The sequence below is a fragment of the Parasteatoda tepidariorum genome, chromosome 1, assembly GCF_982258835.1.
Source record: "Parasteatoda tepidariorum strain Cologne lab strain chromosome 1, Ptep-v5.0, whole genome shotgun sequence".
Lineage (NCBI taxonomy): Eukaryota > Metazoa > Arthropoda > Arachnida > Araneae > Theridiidae > Parasteatoda > Parasteatoda tepidariorum.
The window spans coordinates 48215031-48233484 of record NC_141755.1 but is presented as its reverse complement, the minus strand read 5'-3'; the positions used below and the strand labels follow the sequence as shown (position 1 = coordinate 48233484).

At 27.9% G+C, this 18454-nt stretch overlaps 1 protein-coding gene across 1 annotated transcript; it reads right to left on the bottom strand.

Annotated features, from left to right (window-relative positions):
- Positions 1 to 3786: 3786 nt before the first annotated feature.
- Positions 3787 to 11542, bottom strand: LOC107437968 (cuticle protein 10.9-like). The gene is made up of 5 exons (XM_016050119.4): positions 11395 to 11542; positions 10036 to 10128; positions 8173 to 8283; positions 5634 to 5928; positions 3787 to 4148 (listed from the first exon to the last, which is right to left on the bottom strand). Exons 1-4 carry the CDS (start codon positions 11404 to 11406, stop codon positions 5683 to 5685), a joined length of 462 nt encoding a protein of 153 aa, XP_015905605.2. The 5' UTR covers positions 11407 to 11542; the 3' UTR covers positions 3787 to 4148; positions 5634 to 5682.
- Between the last annotated feature and the right edge of the window lie 6912 nt (positions 11543 to 18454).

Sequence of the window (18454 nt, the reverse complement as noted above, 5' to 3'; positions counted from 1 at the left end):
GGCAAAACCCCATAGGAATATCCTATGGCATTTTTTTATATCGCAAATTTTTGCCATAAAACTAAGATGTGCTACAGTTTATGAAGAAATATTTTTCCATAGGTTATGGTACACCTTTGCCATACAGCTATGGCAACATTTCTCGTTGATATTTTACCATACGTCAAAAAATAATTACTTACAAGAATCTTTCACAATGGATAATATTAAAAATGCAAAACTTAATAATTGTGGAATAAATATATATCCAGAAAGCTTTTTTTTAAAATTTCTTTGATAAACTTCTCCTGATTTACTTGCAGAATCCTTTTTGTATGCGGCTCTTATTCAAATAAATTTCAAACAGTTAGTACTAACCGCTAGAAAATGGGTCCGGTGGTCGGAGCGAGTGGGGAAAATAATGGTTATGTTGATTAGGAACAAAATATATTGAGTACAGGCAACTAATATTTGTTAAAGCTGTAAAAACAAGAAAATAGAAAGTGGGTCCGGAGGTCGGAGCGAGTACAAAAAACATTAATTTGATTGATTGGTATCATAATTAGTTAGATAAGCGTCAGATATTAGAGGAACCTAAAAGAACGCGAAGCAAAATAACGGTCCGATGGTCGGAGCGAGTATGAAAATTCTTTAAATTTTGATATGTGATACTAAACTAAAAATTAAACAGACTACTAAAACAATAAAATACTATTAAAACTCAAAAGATAAAGAGTGGGGCCGGTGGTCGAAGCGAAATTAGTTTAAAATAGATCAAACGGGACAAAAGCTGAATATGTAACGGTGCAACCAGTGGTGGCATGTGAACAAAATTTTATCTATAAAAAAGATGGTATTAGACTATGAAAAGCTAAGAATAGAAAACAGGCTAAATTAATTGATCCCATACTAATGAGGGATAAAAAAACTCAGAAAATTTATGTTGAGTTGTGATAAGCACATTTAGAAAAGAGAACACAATATAGAAACATTGGTAAATACAAAACATGTTTAAGATATGATTAAAATTGGTAAAATTAATAATTGTTATTGACAAATTTACACTTGGTCAGGGATAGTAAATAAAAATTAATTGGGTATAGGGAATCACTATGACGAAAAAGTTGTAATTTTAAGGAAAGATTAAATTGTTAAAAGCATTTTTGGTTACAGCAGCAGATGATATGGCCGGGGACTGTCCAGTTGATGATATTGAAGCAAAACAATTGTCAACCTATGCTATATTCCAGCAAATCTAGTTAAGTGATGACCCTAAGCTATGTATAAACATGTAACAGAACATTGTACAACTATATGTGGATACTTAAGAAATATTAGTTGTAAAATAGTAAAACACAAAGACATGATAAAAAACAATTTAATGGCAAGCAAAAATTAAACACAAAATATAAATATAAAGCCCTAACATATGTAAGAATATGTAAAAAAGCATTGCAAGAACCTAAGTGGAATTAAAATAAAAAACTAATGAGAATGTAAACACTGATAAAAGTACCAGACAGCCGGAAATTAAAAAACTTAATAAATTCAGATAGATAATTGCATAGGCGTTTGCAATAAAATGTTTTTGACCAAGAATGAGATCGAAAAAATATTAAAATAAGTAGCCAAAGTTAGCGAATGATTCCACTTGTAGTGGATGACACGTTAATATGGCGGTCTGATACTCTAAGCCTAAATCAATGGAACATCGGATTTTAAACACTCAAAAATGGAAAAATTGGCCACCCGGAGGCCGGAAAAGACTCACCAGGAATGCCTTGTGGGTTTACATGTTGAATTTAATTAACTTCGGGGTGAAATAATGGATATTTATTTCTTTTAGAAGATGTTTTTGAGGACTCCATAGAAGTTGTTGTTTCGTTGGTGGAGATCTAGATCAGCTTTTCTCTATGGTATACTGCCATACAAATCTTTAAGGTTACCATTGGCCTATGGTATACTGCCATACAAATTTCTGTGGTTGCCATAGGCCAATGGTGACGTGCCATACAAATCCTTATGGTTACCATTAGTCTATGGTATACTGCCATACAAATCTTTATGGTAGCCATAGGCCAATGGTGACGTGCCATACAAATCTCTATGGTAACCATAGGCGTATGGTATCTTGCCATATAAATTTCTATGGTAGCCATAGGCTTATGGGGTTATGCCATACAAATCTCTATGGTAGCCATAGGCTTATGGTGTTGTGCCATACAAATCTCTATGGTAACCATAGGCGTATGGTATCTTGCCATACAAATTTCTATGGTAGCCATAGGTTGCCATAGATTACCATAGGCTTCTCTATGGCAAATTTTCCTAAGGGTGAACCATATACAGTTAAATGTTTAAGAATAACTTGCACGGCAATGTATATCAACTTAGAACCTTAAGGTTATAGCAAATTTGCACTATGGTAAGACTCAAAATGGGTGTTTGAATGTGATACTAATGTACATTAAAAAAATTTTAAAAAATAAGACTTAACTTACAACCCTAATTAAAATAGTGAAAAATTCAAGCGGTTACAAACAAAAGCATGAAACTCAAAAATTGAAATGATTCGATATAAAACTGTCAAACTGCTTTTTAACGCCCTGAAATATTAAAACATTTTCTCTTCTTAATTTTTAATTGTTTTTAAGATAATCAAACTTCGCTTCGACATGTTCTGTTCATAAGTCAAGAAGATATATTGCAAAAATCAGGTTAAGATGTCACACAGTGTTAGAAATTCTGGATCGAATTACGGTAAAAAGTACCGGCACTCAGGGTGCCGTTGCATTTTATACCGCAAGATCCATTTTTACCTGAACATATTGCGGAATGAAAAATCCGGCATTCTTGAAAATAAACTCTCACTTTTGACGATTCTACAATCCTTGAACTGAATTTCGTTAATTTTGAGAATCATTTCGTCCCGAAATCACATTATTTGTGACAAAGCGTGAACTCTCAAATATATGACGAAAATACTGCGTTAATTCGGAATATCATCACTGTGCGTTGGAGGAGATTGATAATTGAAATGACGACACTGGAAGGAAGACAAGGTTTTAAAAAATAGAATCGCGAACCTAGCCGATCGGACTGAATGGTGATCAAGGAATTATCCTCGTACCAAAAGGATCTCGGGTTCGAATTCCACTCCCGGTCAGCCTGTATTTTATCTCTCTGTTCTACCAGTTCAACTTATTTTGTTTGGGTGGCGTTAATCCGCTGATATGCTGCCCACGATAACGTAATTATTTGATAATTATTGTTGAATGATTATTGAAAATTGATGATTATTGAAAAGTTAGATATAGTAAACTCATCAAGTTTCTTTCTTTCTTTCTTTTTTTTTTGCTTTTGGAAAAAATAGAATAACGAAATATTTTATTAATTTTGACAAGATTCATTACCTCGAGGAAGTGACGGTAGCTATTTTGTCACTTTGACGAAATTTTTGCTCGGAGTATGTGTTAGGAAACGATTTCGTCAAAAACGAAGAAAGTTTCGTGAAATTTGAGCATCTATCACAGACAATTTTTACAGTAATAATTGCCGTAATATCACTCAATAACTCTAATTAAATAAATATTATTGAAAAAAACTATGGTATAGTATATAACGATAAAAATGGATTTCACGGTAAGACGGATTTTAAGTATGACGCACCCAAAGTGCTGGAACTTTTTACCTTAATTTGATCCGGAATTTGTTGCAGCGCACTGTGAAAGATTATATTAATTTTTAGTATGCAGAATAAAGTCAGTACTGTTATTTCCAAAAACAAATGATAGCAAAACTTTAAACGTTACATAAAAAAATTTATTTTTGACATTTACATTAATTCGATATTTGCGTAACACACAAAAATAAATAATACAAAACAAACAAAGCACATTGTTCACATTAAATACAGTTCATCATAACAAAACTTTGCTGATTTCTTCTGGGGAGTTGTAATATAAATAAATAAAAAAAGAGCAGAGCATGGAGTTTGCAGACAAGAAATGCATCACCTCAAAGAAATATTTTCGAAAACGGAAAAGGAAAGCACAGAGCGATAGAAGACGAAGAGCAGTACACCACCCATGAAATCCATACTTCTAAAACCTCAGAAAATCTTGATAGAGAATAGAGGAAAGGCAAGGAGAGCATAAAGGGCTAAAGACCTGTAATGATAGAAATTTAAATTAGTTAATAAAATAATATTTCTTACTATTCTAGTACATAAATTATATATTTTCTTTCTAATATTTTTCTCTTAATTAATGTTTATTATTATAATGAATTTAAAATTATTAAAAAGGAAATAATTTTACAAAAAGGTATTCATAAAACATTTTTTTTCATATCAGTCTTATGAAAATAGACAATCCATGATCTCTAAACTAATATTTAATTAAATAATGTGTTTTAATATTCTAGCACATAATTTAATTTTTTCCTCTTTTAATACTTATTTATTATTATAATGAACTTAAAATGAAAAAGAGAGATAATTTTATGAAATACTTTCCGCTAAATATTTTTTTATATCAGTGAATGAAAATAGTCAATGCAAAAAGATAATATCGCTGCAAAAAATTCTGATCCAAATTATCATTTAAACTAATATTAAATAAGAGTTCTATTTATCTGAAATAATTATGCAAAAGGAATTATTGAAGCACATAAACAAAATATTTATAGTTATATAGATTTTTAAAGCTTAATCTATACTGAGTTTAAAATCAGAATATTTCATAATAGAAATTAGACAGCAATATTTCATAAATATTTAAATATATTAATGTGTATGTAAATATATAAATAAATAAATTTACGGTGATGACGACGTTAAGATGACAAGTGATATCCTTAATATCCATTAAATTTTTTTCAATTTGATTTAAAAAATATCATGGTTAAATTAAACTAAATTAATCTAAATATAGGGCTCATTTTAGCATTTTAAAGTTAAATAAAATTAGCATTGAATATGATTTCAGGTACTGATATTATAGTTTAACTTTTCACGGGTTTTTCTAAAACTGAAGTTATTTTTAATCTCATTTCTTTTTAATCACATTCACAAAATTAAAAATTAAAAACAAATTCTTAAAGAAAGTTTAGTTCAAAGTAGACAATTACAGTTAAGAAAATCCCTCAATGAGTTACAATGCTAATTTGTCAGATTTATGCTTTCGAAACTGGTAATCAACGCACCGTATTTTGAATAGAAAAAGAAAAACAGGAAGACGTTTATTAAAGTTTAAAAAAATTTCAACCAAATATTATGATTTCTACTATTAGTAGTGATGTAAAATCTACCGAGTCTGCATTTTTTTTTAAAATATCGAGATCCATCATTACATTCAAGTGACGTCAGCTCATCACTTAACATGATTGGCTATTCAAATCAAACTGGGAAATTTAAAAATTAAAAATTTAAAAAAAAAAAAAAAAAGCATAAGGTGGCATTATCTCAAACTTGTACTTGTCGCTCGGACGCCATTTTGCTAATTTTACTAGCATGCATTTAAATTATTAGCTAGCTATTGTTTTTCTCTTAAAGTGTACAATGACATTTGTCTAAACGCTGACATTATTTCGTGACTAATAAAAATGACCACCAGTTTCTTAAAACCTGTTAAATGACAAAAGTGAATACTTACAGAAAATATCAGGTACTTCAGCTGCCGTGAGAAACCCCTTAAGTAGTACTTAATATCGTGGGTAGTGGGGAACTCGTGGTTCGTAGTGTTCGGGTTCTGGGTAGTAATGTGGTTGAGGTGCAGAGTATGCAGGGGCTGCGTACTTGGGTGGCTCTTCAACAATTATGGGTTTGGCATCGAGTTCAACATCAGCGGGGTTTTGTGCTTCAGTTCCTGGTTCGTTAGTTTTGATCTGGGCTCTGTAACCATGCTCATCAGCGACGTATTCTACAATTCGTTCAATTCCATGGAGGTCCTAAAAAATTATACAAATGAAGCTTGTCTTGGAGTGTGACTTAAGAAACTTAAAGAAGTGTGACTTAAAGAAGAAAAAAAAACAAACAAAGAAAAAAAAGTTTTTATAATTGACGCGTGTAGTGAATATTATGTTAAAGCACCCGAATTTTTGGAGCAATGTCACCATATTGCCCCAAGAGATGAAAATAAATTGATTATCCTAAACATTTAAATAAGAGAGTTTCCGATCAAAAAGATGATAATACAACTTATCCTTAAATACAGCTTCCTACTGTTTTTACACAGTTTTTTTTAAAAGTCAATTAGAGAGTTCTTCCGCAAAGTTCTTCAATTGGAATGGAATATATATCATTTTTCTGACCAAAAACTTAGTGTGGTGATGAATATAGAACGTTCATAATCTAGGTAGCATACTGAAAGTAATTAATCTTTCGATATTAAGAATAATTACACTATAGATTGCAATTAAAACATAATCATAGTAATATTTAGCAATTTATGTAAAAAGATTCTAGCTTCAGGTTTTAAGTTTTGAATTAAAGCAGCTATCTTAAAATACTTTTAAGTCTAATGAAAACAGAGAAAAAAAAAGTTCAGTTAAAACCACCAGAATATGGTTGAATTAACCGTGTTTCAGATTCAATGGTAATACCGAAAATTTTGATAATTTTTTCAGAAGCGCTTTCTGAAGAAGATTTTTTCTGAAGAATATTTTTTCAATGAATAATTAAATATGGTTTTATAATAAGTAATAAAATTTGGTAATTTTAGCATGATACCTGAGAGCATAACTCTAAACAATTTATTCGGTTTAATTTACGCGTTAATTTTGCGTTTTTTACTAATAAGAGGAAATAAGAGTCAGAATTTTTCAAACTGTAATTTTGTGTACCGTGTGAATTGAGAAAGTATTAAATGAGTGGTTTATGTTTCGTATATTTTAGTTTTATTAACCGGAATATGTTTATTAAACCAAAAATGTCCCTTTTATTCTGTCCGGTTATATAACTCAAATTTTTTTCTGTGTGTAAAAACTTATATGTTTTTGAATCAAAAAGTTAAATTTCATTTTTGATGCACTATAAACATTATATTAGGAAGAAAATAGTTATTTTTTACTTAAAGTGTGGTGTGTAAAACTATGTTAAAATAACAATTTAGCGTTATTGGAAACGTGCTTTTGTATGTACAGAAAAAGTACATTATTTATCTCTCTTTCATAAGAATATGATTTTTTTCCCATTTTAAATAAACACTGGAAGGAATAGAATAAAATAATTTCGTGAAACTAATTTAGTTTATTCTAGTTGTTATCATACTTATTTATATGTTTGTTTTTATTGATTGCATTAAATGATATTTATTTCATCACTATTTTCATTATTTATAAATTTATTGTTATTTTTATTATAGTTCATCGTTCAACTTCTTGTTAGTTTCTTTTCTAAATTTCAGTAGGCATGCTTAAAATATTCACATTTTAAGAATAAACACTTTAAAGGTTAAGAAAATGTTTGAAATAATTTAATACATTTAACAATACTGTAATTTAACCGGGAAAAAATGAAAAAATGGCAATAAGAAAATTTTATTTTTACCTTTCCTTCAAAGTAACTAAACAGATTAACTTATTAACGGGTAAAACTTTTATATTTACTGAATAGGTACCCTGCAAAATTTCGGAATCTAAAACTGTAAAAAAAATTTACCGTAAAATCCATTTTAACCGCAACTTGATGCAGAGCAAAAACCTTGATATACTTAAATTTTTATCGCAATAATTACAGTAAAATCACTGAATAACACCAATTAAATAAACATTATTGTAAATACAAAATACATATTACTGTAATACGAAAAGATGATACTACAGCTTATCTTTAAATTCAGCTTCCTGGTATATAATATTTTATTATATATTTCAGCTTTAACGGTATAATATTTTTAGGAAAAAATGGATTTTTCGGTGCAATGGATTTTACGGATAATGCACCCAAAGTATCGCTATTTTTTACAGTGTTGAGCCTTCTTCCGGAAGAAAGATACAGCAATGTTTCTACTACCCGTTTTGATTTCCTTTTACGGACATGGAGCATCTCTAACTTTAAAGAAATTAAATATGCTGGACATTTTCGAAACAGCGCGTTTTAGTAAATATTTTAAAACAATAAACCTTTAAAATTCCTAACTTTAAAAATTAAATTTTTTTAGCGCACAGTAAAAGAATGATGACTTTACAAACCTTGTATCCGTAGCTGCCTTCAACCTTGCCTTTTCCATCAGAAGTCTCTTTTCTGAAGGTGGTGGTGCCATAATCATCATTGGTTTCATAACCGTATTCGTATGGTTGGGGCTGAAAAAATATTATGCATAAATTATGTTATCTCTTAACCAAAATCCATATAACGACGTAATAAACAAAAATTATTATTTCTTTTATTTTAATTCTAAAAAAGAAAAAAGTTCTAACTCAAAACTGATTTCAAATTATTTTGTCACTAATTGATTTGTAAAGATGTTTAATAACCTGCATTTTTAATTCATATCAAAATTGTCAAAAGTTTTATTTTCAAACGAATATATTAATCTCCTCAATTTAGTTTTTCTGCAATTTTGAAGTTGCAGTGATTTTGTTGTCGCTTTGACGTAGATTATACAATGGTGACCTTTATATATTTTTTTTCTAACGCTCAAATTACAAGCAAAAGTGTATTTTGGTATTTTTTTAATTATAATAAACAGTCTAATAGCTACTGAAAAATCTCATATATTATCGAGATTATATTTGTACTAAGATATAAAATGTAAAAAAAGTAGCTTGAAAATTTTTCTCTTCATTCATATTTAAAGATTTATCAATAATTGATCTTGCAAATTAAAAAAATTTTAAGTTTAAACAATAGTTTCTCTTAGATCTAAGTAAGAACAAATTTGAAAAATTATTGTTTAGAATTGAGCTGCGTTTGGAAGATTTCGCCTCTGACGCAGAAAAAGATACTAGTGTTTCATGTTGTATTCCATACCTATAAAGTATTAAAATGCTAAATATAATATTTTTAATTTATTTTGAAAAATTATGAAAAAAGTATGAAAAATATATTTAATAAAAATTCTGCGTAATAGGGTTAATAAACGTTTAAAGTTTCAAAAATATAGCTTTATTTGATATATAACCTTTAATATAAATTGAATTTTCATAAATTTTTCTTTAGATAAATTTAAAAAACAGATTCTTATCGAAGAATTTACAGTGCTACTTTATTTTTTAAATAAGCACTAAATAGTTTTTCGCTTCTATAAAATTATTTGAACTCTACCATCGTTAAAACTATTATTCATTACCTTTAAGCAAAATATTTTAATTTAGAGTTAATATTGCATTAAAGTATTGTTTTCATTTTAATAGTCAAAAAATAATACAAGAAAAAAACAAATTAAAAAGTGGGTAAAATCAGTTAAATTTTTGATTATAAGACGGATACCTTTTAGCAAAACTTTCAAAACTCATTTTATAACAACATTTGCTACGTTTAACATAATAATTATTTTTACACAATCAGAATATATTTTCTTTCACCTATCAGGACTATAATTTGGCACAAAATACTATTAAAAGTGCAAAATTCATATTTAAAACAATGTTTTAGACTTTCTCAACTATCAAACTTAATTGGTTCTGAAATTTGTTATATAACTAGGTAATCCTTTATTCATGGTTTGATAATATTTTCTTAAAATTATATATATTCTCTTAAAATCTATATGCTGTAAAAAAAAAATTCCGTTATAAAGAGTAAAATTTACATTCAGAACAAAGTTCCAAATGTTCGATAAACATATAAATTTTACTCTACATAAAATGAATTTAGTCTACCAAAAAAAAAGCAATAAGAACATTATAAAGATTTATTCCATGGTTTCTTTCTTTATTTTTAATTTTTGTTAAATTTAAAAATGACACTAATAATGTCAAAATTCATATTACTTATATACTTACTTATATACTTATATAGACTTATATACTTATATAGAGACTTATATACTTATATAGAGACTTATATACTTATATAGAGACTTATATACTTATATAGAATTATATACTTACAGGGTACTTTTCTTCCTCATGATGATGGGCTGGTTCTGGGTATCCATAATGTTGAGCCAATGACACAGCTACAAGAGCTGCTGCGATAATTACCTAAAAATTAATATTCAGAATTTATAACTCACTCAATGAAATAAATGTAGAATTTCCAAATAAAGTTGGCCATATATGACAAAGTTTGTTTGAAAGCCTCGAGTGTGAAGAAGCCTTGAAGTAAGTTAGAGCTTTACTTTCACTGGTTGTATATAGTGATGGATCTTAATACTGAAATTTGTCTAGCTCTCCGTAATGAGATAGTGTCCTTTTCAAGTTGTTCTGTAAAAACTCTACCTAGTCGGAAAGTAGTGTAAATCGCGATTGATGATAAGTTTTATTTGGTGACATAATTTTTGCTTACTCTACACATAATACGAATTAAATTTGCATTGTCATTCGACATAGAGCTCGAGTAGACATTTTAGAACTTTAGTTAGTCGAAAAGTGGTTGGTATTTCAATTAGTAATAAATTCCGTAGGTAGTAATCAGGAGTCTCTCAAAACTTAAATCGTCATGAAAACTTAATCTCGATATGAAATCGCCATGAAAACTTAATCTCGATATGAAATCGCCATGAAAACTTAAATCGTCAAAAGAGATTTAAGGAGATGCGGTGACTCAGGGAATAGAGAGTTCGCCTCCCAATGAGGCTGCCAGGTTCGAATCCCAGCGGTGGTTTGGTCGATATAAATTCTATTCCTAGTTCGCACCGATCACAGAGCTGAAGTAAATATCCTCTGTAATAGGCGGATCATGGGTTGGAATTCCCTTGCCAATCAGGCTAACTATAGGGGTTTTTTCGTGGTTTTCCTCTCCATGTAACTCAAATGCAGGTTAATTCCTTCAAAAAGTTCTCCTCAAAGGCTCAATGCTTGATCCAGGAATTCCTTTGTCATCTGCGTTGTCATCAAAATTATAAGGCTACGGAAATGAAAATTGATAATCGTAAACTCAGAATTGGAATCTAAATGCTCAACGCCGGTTGTAAAATAAAATAAAATTACAATTCTCACCATCATCGATATGAAAAATGGTTTATAAATTCTCCTTTGGAAAAAAAGAGGAAAAAAAAGAAGAAAAAACTTTGATGTACCCAAACGAAATAATAAATATTTTAACATTATTCTAATATAATGTAAGTAAAATTGCATTACTAAAGAAATGGAAAATATTTTTTTTTTATCTTTTAATCGAGATTAAGTAAAAAATAGATATTTCGATCTAGAAAGAATCTTTGATTTAAATCGGCGACTGTAATAATTTATCCATGCATTATTTTCGCCGTGTATTCCAAGCAAATCAATATTACTTATCCAACTTACCTTAGCGATCATGATGATACAAGTTATCTATTGAACCACAAAAGCAACAATATAACCATAACGTATAACCCAACAACTTATATACTCAATTTTTCTAGAAAAAAATCAGCATAAAAAATGCTGATTCGATTAACAAATCATAATAAGAACCACCCTTGAGTACGTAACTTAAAATAAGGCTGTGATCTACGGTTTTTTCTATTCGTCTTCGAGTCTTTTTTTCAAGTGCAGGTCAGCAGCCGCCTTTTAGTTGCCGTAACGGGTCGAACTATCCATTACACGCGTTTAATCGGAAACCGCACCTAGCCTTAAAGGGCTTCTTCCATAATTAAAAAATTGCATTTGCAATGTATTGGAACAACTTCAGATGTCCTAATGAAGCGTCCAGTCATGTCAATTCCTTCGGTCACAGAGTAACACAAATTTGTCATGTTAGAAAAATTGCGACAGTTTTAATTAATAGAAGTAATTAATTCAATACGATTCGAACACCCAAGGTGATGATTAAGATTATTGTGGTTTAACATATATTACGAATGAAACGTTATATAAGTATTTCTATTTATCATGTTTAGGGTTAACGCCAATACGATGACATTTGTCGCCAAATGTTCTACAAATGTCGCTAAAGTTTGAAGTGCGTTTGGAATTTACAAGATGGTAACGAAAAATAGCTCATGCATTTAAAAAATTTATTTACGCAAATTTCAAAAGTACAAAATTCTTTAAATTTAAGTGGTGAAATTTCAAAATTACATATTTTGCTATGCTTTGCATACACATACACATACGTTCATCAATAAAATAATATTTTTCGCTTTTTTTAGAGTCGATTTTATTCAAAATTTTATAATTTTTAGATAATTAATTTTTAGTACAATACTTTTTTAATTCTTACTTTTTCTGTACGTAACACGTAATTTTAATAACTACTATTTTTTTATCATTATGGACAAATGAATCTAATTAGTTGTAGGTTGTTATAGATAGTAATTAATAATTTTGATGCGTACCAAAACATGATTTATGGAATTGTAAAATTCTAGTTTTTCTCAAGATTGTAAGATATTAAGATGAACGATTGTAATGTATGTAATTGGATAAATGTAATTGGACCACTAAATAAATATCCAAGTAGTCCTATTGGACAACTAAATTTTCATTGCTGATGTGAGCTCTTGGTTTACAAAATATAGAGAGATTATCATATTTTTTAAATTTTAATAAAAACTAGTTAAAAATTTTAAAAAAGGATATTATTAAGAAATTATACTGGGCTTTTTTTTCATCTTTATATATTCTACTAAATTAAAAAGAGAAACGTGAAAAGATTTTCATAATGAAAAATGACATTAGCCAATGTACTAGACGTTTTCATAACTTTTGTTTATACCCCAGTAAATAAAAAAAAATGAAAAACACTTACACAATAATGGTGCTTATAACTGATCAAGCTGCAAATTGGAAGTTTTCATTACTTTATTTATTTAAGCCATAAAATAAAATTTGAAAACATTTCTAAAAGAGAACAAAATTTTCAATGTCCTTTTAAATGAAACTTTAAATGCATTTCAAATAAGACATTTTTCAATTAAGGAAAACTATGTAAATATTAAAACATTAATAAATGATTTAACATAGTTTTATCCCTTTTTTGTGATATTTTTCAAATAAATTTATGTAAGCATTCTACTTTCATAATTTTTATATGAAAAAATATAGTTTCAAAAAATAATAATACATTAGTTTAAAACATAGTTCTTATCATCTTCTTTTATTCTATTAAAATCAATTAAAAAACGAATAGCGAAAACCAAAATTAAAAATGGGAAAGATAAAAAATAATTAATTTTACTTCCATAGTGAAAGTACTAGCCACAACAAATTGATGAAATTAAAAGTAATTCTCTTAGATGTCAGAAATATTTTTTATTGAAAAAATGTTTAGTTAGAAATCAGAATACTTACATAATAATAATTAACATATTTTAAGAAATGGAACTCATTAACTTTTATATTTTTCATTATTCGAATTATTTAAATAATTTTTCAGAATGCACTTTTAGTGCAATTAATAAAAAGGTTAACAGTAAGCATTTAATGAAACTATTAATTCCAACATAATTAAAAAATGCAATTGAAAAAGATCATTGTTCTCTTAAAAATCTGGATGTGAGTTCTCAAACTAAACATACGATGAAGAGATTCTTATACCCTCTTTTTCATTGTATTTGCTTTATATTTTTTGATTTTAAATTCCGTTTCGTCAACAAAAAACCCTAGCTCCTATTTGTTTAAATTTGATTTTTGTTGCAATTCCGATCTAAATTAAAAGCAATATTTTTATAAAAAGCTGTTTAAATGCAATTTTAGTAGTTTGTCATTTTTGTTTTAAATTTCATCAATGTAATACTTTTTTATAAATTTGATGCCATTTTTTTAATTTAATGTTATGAATTTATCGTTACTATAGGGTTCTTAAAGTTGAAATTGTGGCTATAGGAAGTTAAACTATGTGGCTCAATCAATATTTTATAAGATAAAAATGCGCACATGCCAAAAAATTACACTTAAAGAACATATGCGCAAAATTTAGCAAATAAGTTTCTTGTTCTGAATCATGGATATTTCTAAAAATTTTATTATTCAATACTCTAGAGGCATGGATCTTTATTTTTCAAAACCAACTTTCGCAATTTCTAATTTTCCTTATGGAAATTAACTAAAAATTTAGTTCCGAATGTTACACTTCAGTTATACTCGTACCTCAAAAAAACTTTGGATGAATAACTTTCTTTCGTCAAAGCACTTTCGAAAATACTACTAGAACTTTTAAACTAAACGATTATAATTTACATTAAATGACAGAGTTACTAATTGACCATTTTTAATTTAACACTTTCCGACTAACTAGTGAGATCAAATTTCAACTAGAATTTGTGCCTGAAGACAATGCAAGTTGCAATTACATATTAAATGATGCAAACAAAAATCATCACCACTCCGACTAATCGACTCCTTTTTGACGTAAACGAAATATTAGGCAAATTCTAAAAAGAATTAAATAACGCAATACAAATAAACATTTAAAAAAAATTTCAAGTCTTTTTAAAACTTTAAACGAAAAACGTGAACGAAAACTTGATTCAAAAACTTAAAACGAAATTCTTCCGCACATCTTTTGAAAAAGACTAGGTCTTTTTGTTTTAAAGTAGACAAAAATTTTATGAATTACTTTCTTTTTTACCCACTTGAAAACGGTGCTTTCAAATTTTTTGTTTTATTCTTAATATTTAGTTTTATTTATGAAATGTAATTATTGCAGTCTAACTTCGATTTTATTCTTAGATAACATTTCTTTTTGCTTTTATATTCAAGTTCATAAAACACGTTCAAGTTAACTGAGAGAATGTTTGCAGAAATCCTTTAGCACGGCAGCGGGTTCTGCAGAATTATTGGAGCAGATGCAGATTTTAAATTTCCATTATATCACTCATTTAAAAATGTATAAAAAATTTACAAAATTAAATTTTTAACTACATTTCTTAATATATTGTATATATTGTATACATTTCATCTGCATTATATCAGCTAATTCTGCTAATCACATATGTTAGATTAAATCTGATTTTTAAAATAATCGTCGCTGTCTGACTGTGTTAGACTCGCAGACAAATTTAAATGTATAAAGATTATGATGCATATTGACTCAGTAAATTCTGTCACCAAGGCTAAAAGATTATTAAAGAAACTTATTGAAGAAACATCTGCTTTTATGAAGTTTCTCCAATACTAATTTTATTTTCCTGATTTCAATTAATTAAAATATCATTCTTGTTTTGTACCCATCTGTTTCAATTCTAACAAATATTTATTGCACTTTAAGACAAAAAAAAATAAATTTAGTCTTTAGGGTATACTTCATTTTATTGCACAAAAAATAATGAACACAGTTGAACATGGAAACAGTTCAGACATGTTTATAATTATAATTTTAGAAATTTTAATACATATAATAATTATGCCTGATAATAACGTAGGATATAAATTATTGTATGATATTATAATTAAAGCTTCAACTATTAATTACCACTTAAATTACTAAGATATTGTGATTTATTGCTTCTGAATGTTAAATTACAGAAAACGTAAATTAATATTAACTACCGAAATAATTTTGAACATATTTATTATATATAAAGCTATGAAATAACTTGTATAGCAGAAAGCAGCTTGGTATTAAAAAAGAATCGAATTTTTGTTGTTAAATAAATCAAAATAAGTCAATACAGATTTTTTTTAATTATAAATTGTTTAAGAATTGTTTTGAAAATATTTGTAAATTATATTACTATTTTTCTTTTGTAAAATATGGAATGCTGATTTTTAATTATAATAATTGAGCATTGCAATTAAATTAAAATTATTTGAATTATAAATACAAGCCATATTATTTTTAAGCAGCTCAAAAGTTAATAAATATTTAGGCTTTTTTTCAAATTGAAAATGAAATTCGAAATTAATGCTTAATATTTTAAAACAAGATATTATAAAGAAGAAATTATATGATCAAATTATGTTATAGCGTGGCAAAAATATTTGAATAGATTTAGGATCTTAATGTGCAGGTATGTTAAATGTCAATTATGCGTGTTAATTACTTAAAGTTTCATTCTTTTAATCTTAAAATACTAAAAAAATCAAATACTTTATTATTTATATTAAAAAAAAATCTGTGCTTATTATAAACTTTGCTTCTAAATCGCAAAATAGAAAAAAATACTTTTAAAAAATATCTTCGCTTAATAAAAATATTTCACTTATGCCGACAAAACAATAAAAATTTAGCGTTTGTCATGATAATTAAAGCCTTTACTATGCAAATCTAACCTGTTACTGGTTGGTAATAGAAAACAAAATTTATGATTTAGTTCAAATAAACTATCACGCTTTTCTTTCAATTATAAAACAATGTGTTACATACATTATTAACCCCGACGCCTGTTACACCTGTGAATGGGAGGGGTAAGGGACAAATAAGTATTTACTGTCCTAAATTGATAAAGAAGTGAGGGCGGTATCCCCAATCGGAACCTTTAAGTCAAGGATATATCGGTATACTCATGTAGCTTTTTAAATGTTTAAAAATAATAATTTAAAAAGTTAACCTCCAATGTAACCTAGGTTTGCAAATGACTAGTTTAGAAACGCAAATGAAGGAATTATGATAATCATTTTCGTGAAATTTATTTAAATAGGAAATTTTGCATGGGATACGCTGCTAATGTACTTTAATGATACTGGGAGAAAAATTTATGATTGTTATGATTTACATTTTAAGTACATAATAGGGTTTCTTTCGGAGGTATAAACTTAAAAATTATTTCCTTAATAGCAATTATATTATCGCAAATAAATGCTAATAAATTTGGAAAATTTTCTTTTCAAATAAGAAAATAAATTTGGAAAATTTTCTTTTCTTGCGCACAACGTTTTGAAAAATAGAATATACCTTTTAATTTACAAAATCGAGAAACAAATCAGCGCATCCTCTAATTTTCAGAAATAAATAAAGTTTCGAATCTTTCGAAAGTAAAACATTCGAATCTTTTGAATATTTTTCTGGTATTTAGTTAAAACTCAGGAAATGTGTACTATTATTTTATCATTTCGATTTGAATTCATCAGTTTCAGTAAATTCCTTTTTTAGCAGTTTTAGCCCTATGAGCAAATTTTTTCAATTCTATTTTGTAATTGACTTTGAAGAGCAGACCCCATTTTCAGTTTACGACTATCAATGTTCAACTCTGTAGCCTTGTATTTTCGAACCTAATCCAGAGGACAAGGGAAATCCTGGTTCTAGTTTCCTCTATCTAGCGTTATAGGGAACTAGCCTTTGTGGAGAATTTTATCATGAAACTAATTCGCATTTGCGTCTCACTGAGAGGAAAGTCGTGGAAACCTTCCACGGTTATACCGATGGCAAGGGAATTCTAACTCATGATGCGATGCAATTTTACGTCACTGTGATCTGTGCCAGCTGGGAGCAAAATTCGTATCAACCAAATAACCACTGGGTTCGAACCAGGGTCACTTCACTGGGAAGCAGTTGATCTATCCCTTGAGCCAATACGGCTTCTGTGTGAACAATTGTTTAAAAAAAAGATAGCGTCCATTATCTTTATTAATTTAGCTTTTCTTAATCAGCATAAAAACTTTTGCATAATGCAGCTATTTTAGAAACAAAATAACTGTCATAAGTAACAGATAGAGTATCTTAAAGAAGTGCCTAAAAAAGTAAATTTTAATTTACTTTTTTCATTATGTACTGAATCTATTAAAAATACAAAAAATAGTAAATAAAAAAACTAATGGCATTTTCTACCAGAGCAAAAACTAATAGCATATAAAAGACTAACAAAATATCCTTTTTTCTTACTGAAAAAAAATCCGTTCAGTTTGGTATCTAAATTTTTATATCTTCAACAGGAACTTATTTTCATTTATAAAGTTGCAAATTATTTGCTTTATTTTTATCATTAACAGTGAGTTTTATTGTTTTATTTAATTTATTCCTCAACAATCGGAGTATCGTGAATGCCAACAGGAAGAAAAAAACTTTCATTGCCTTTTTTTTTTTTTTTCAGTATTGTATCTGTGCAAAGTTAAGTAAGCTTTTCACCTTCCCAAAACAATAAACTCTAGAGTAAAAATACATTTAACTTCATTAAATCCACTAAATTAATGATTAAATTTCAGTCAAATCTTCTGTTTCATTAAATCATAAAATTTGGCCCTTTCAAATCTTTATTTCGTATTTATTTTAAACTGAAGATCTGCAAAATATTCATCACATACTAATCCTTATCAGGAAATAAAATAATGATATTAAATTTTTCCTTAAGTTGGAGTGTGATAATAGATCTGTAATAAATAATTATCTTTCACACCTACGTTTTAATTATACAAAACAAAACATTTATTTTTACGAATATCAGTAATTTACCGCATTTAAATGTCCTAAATTCTTATTTAGTACTTATTTTACATTCAAGGAGAT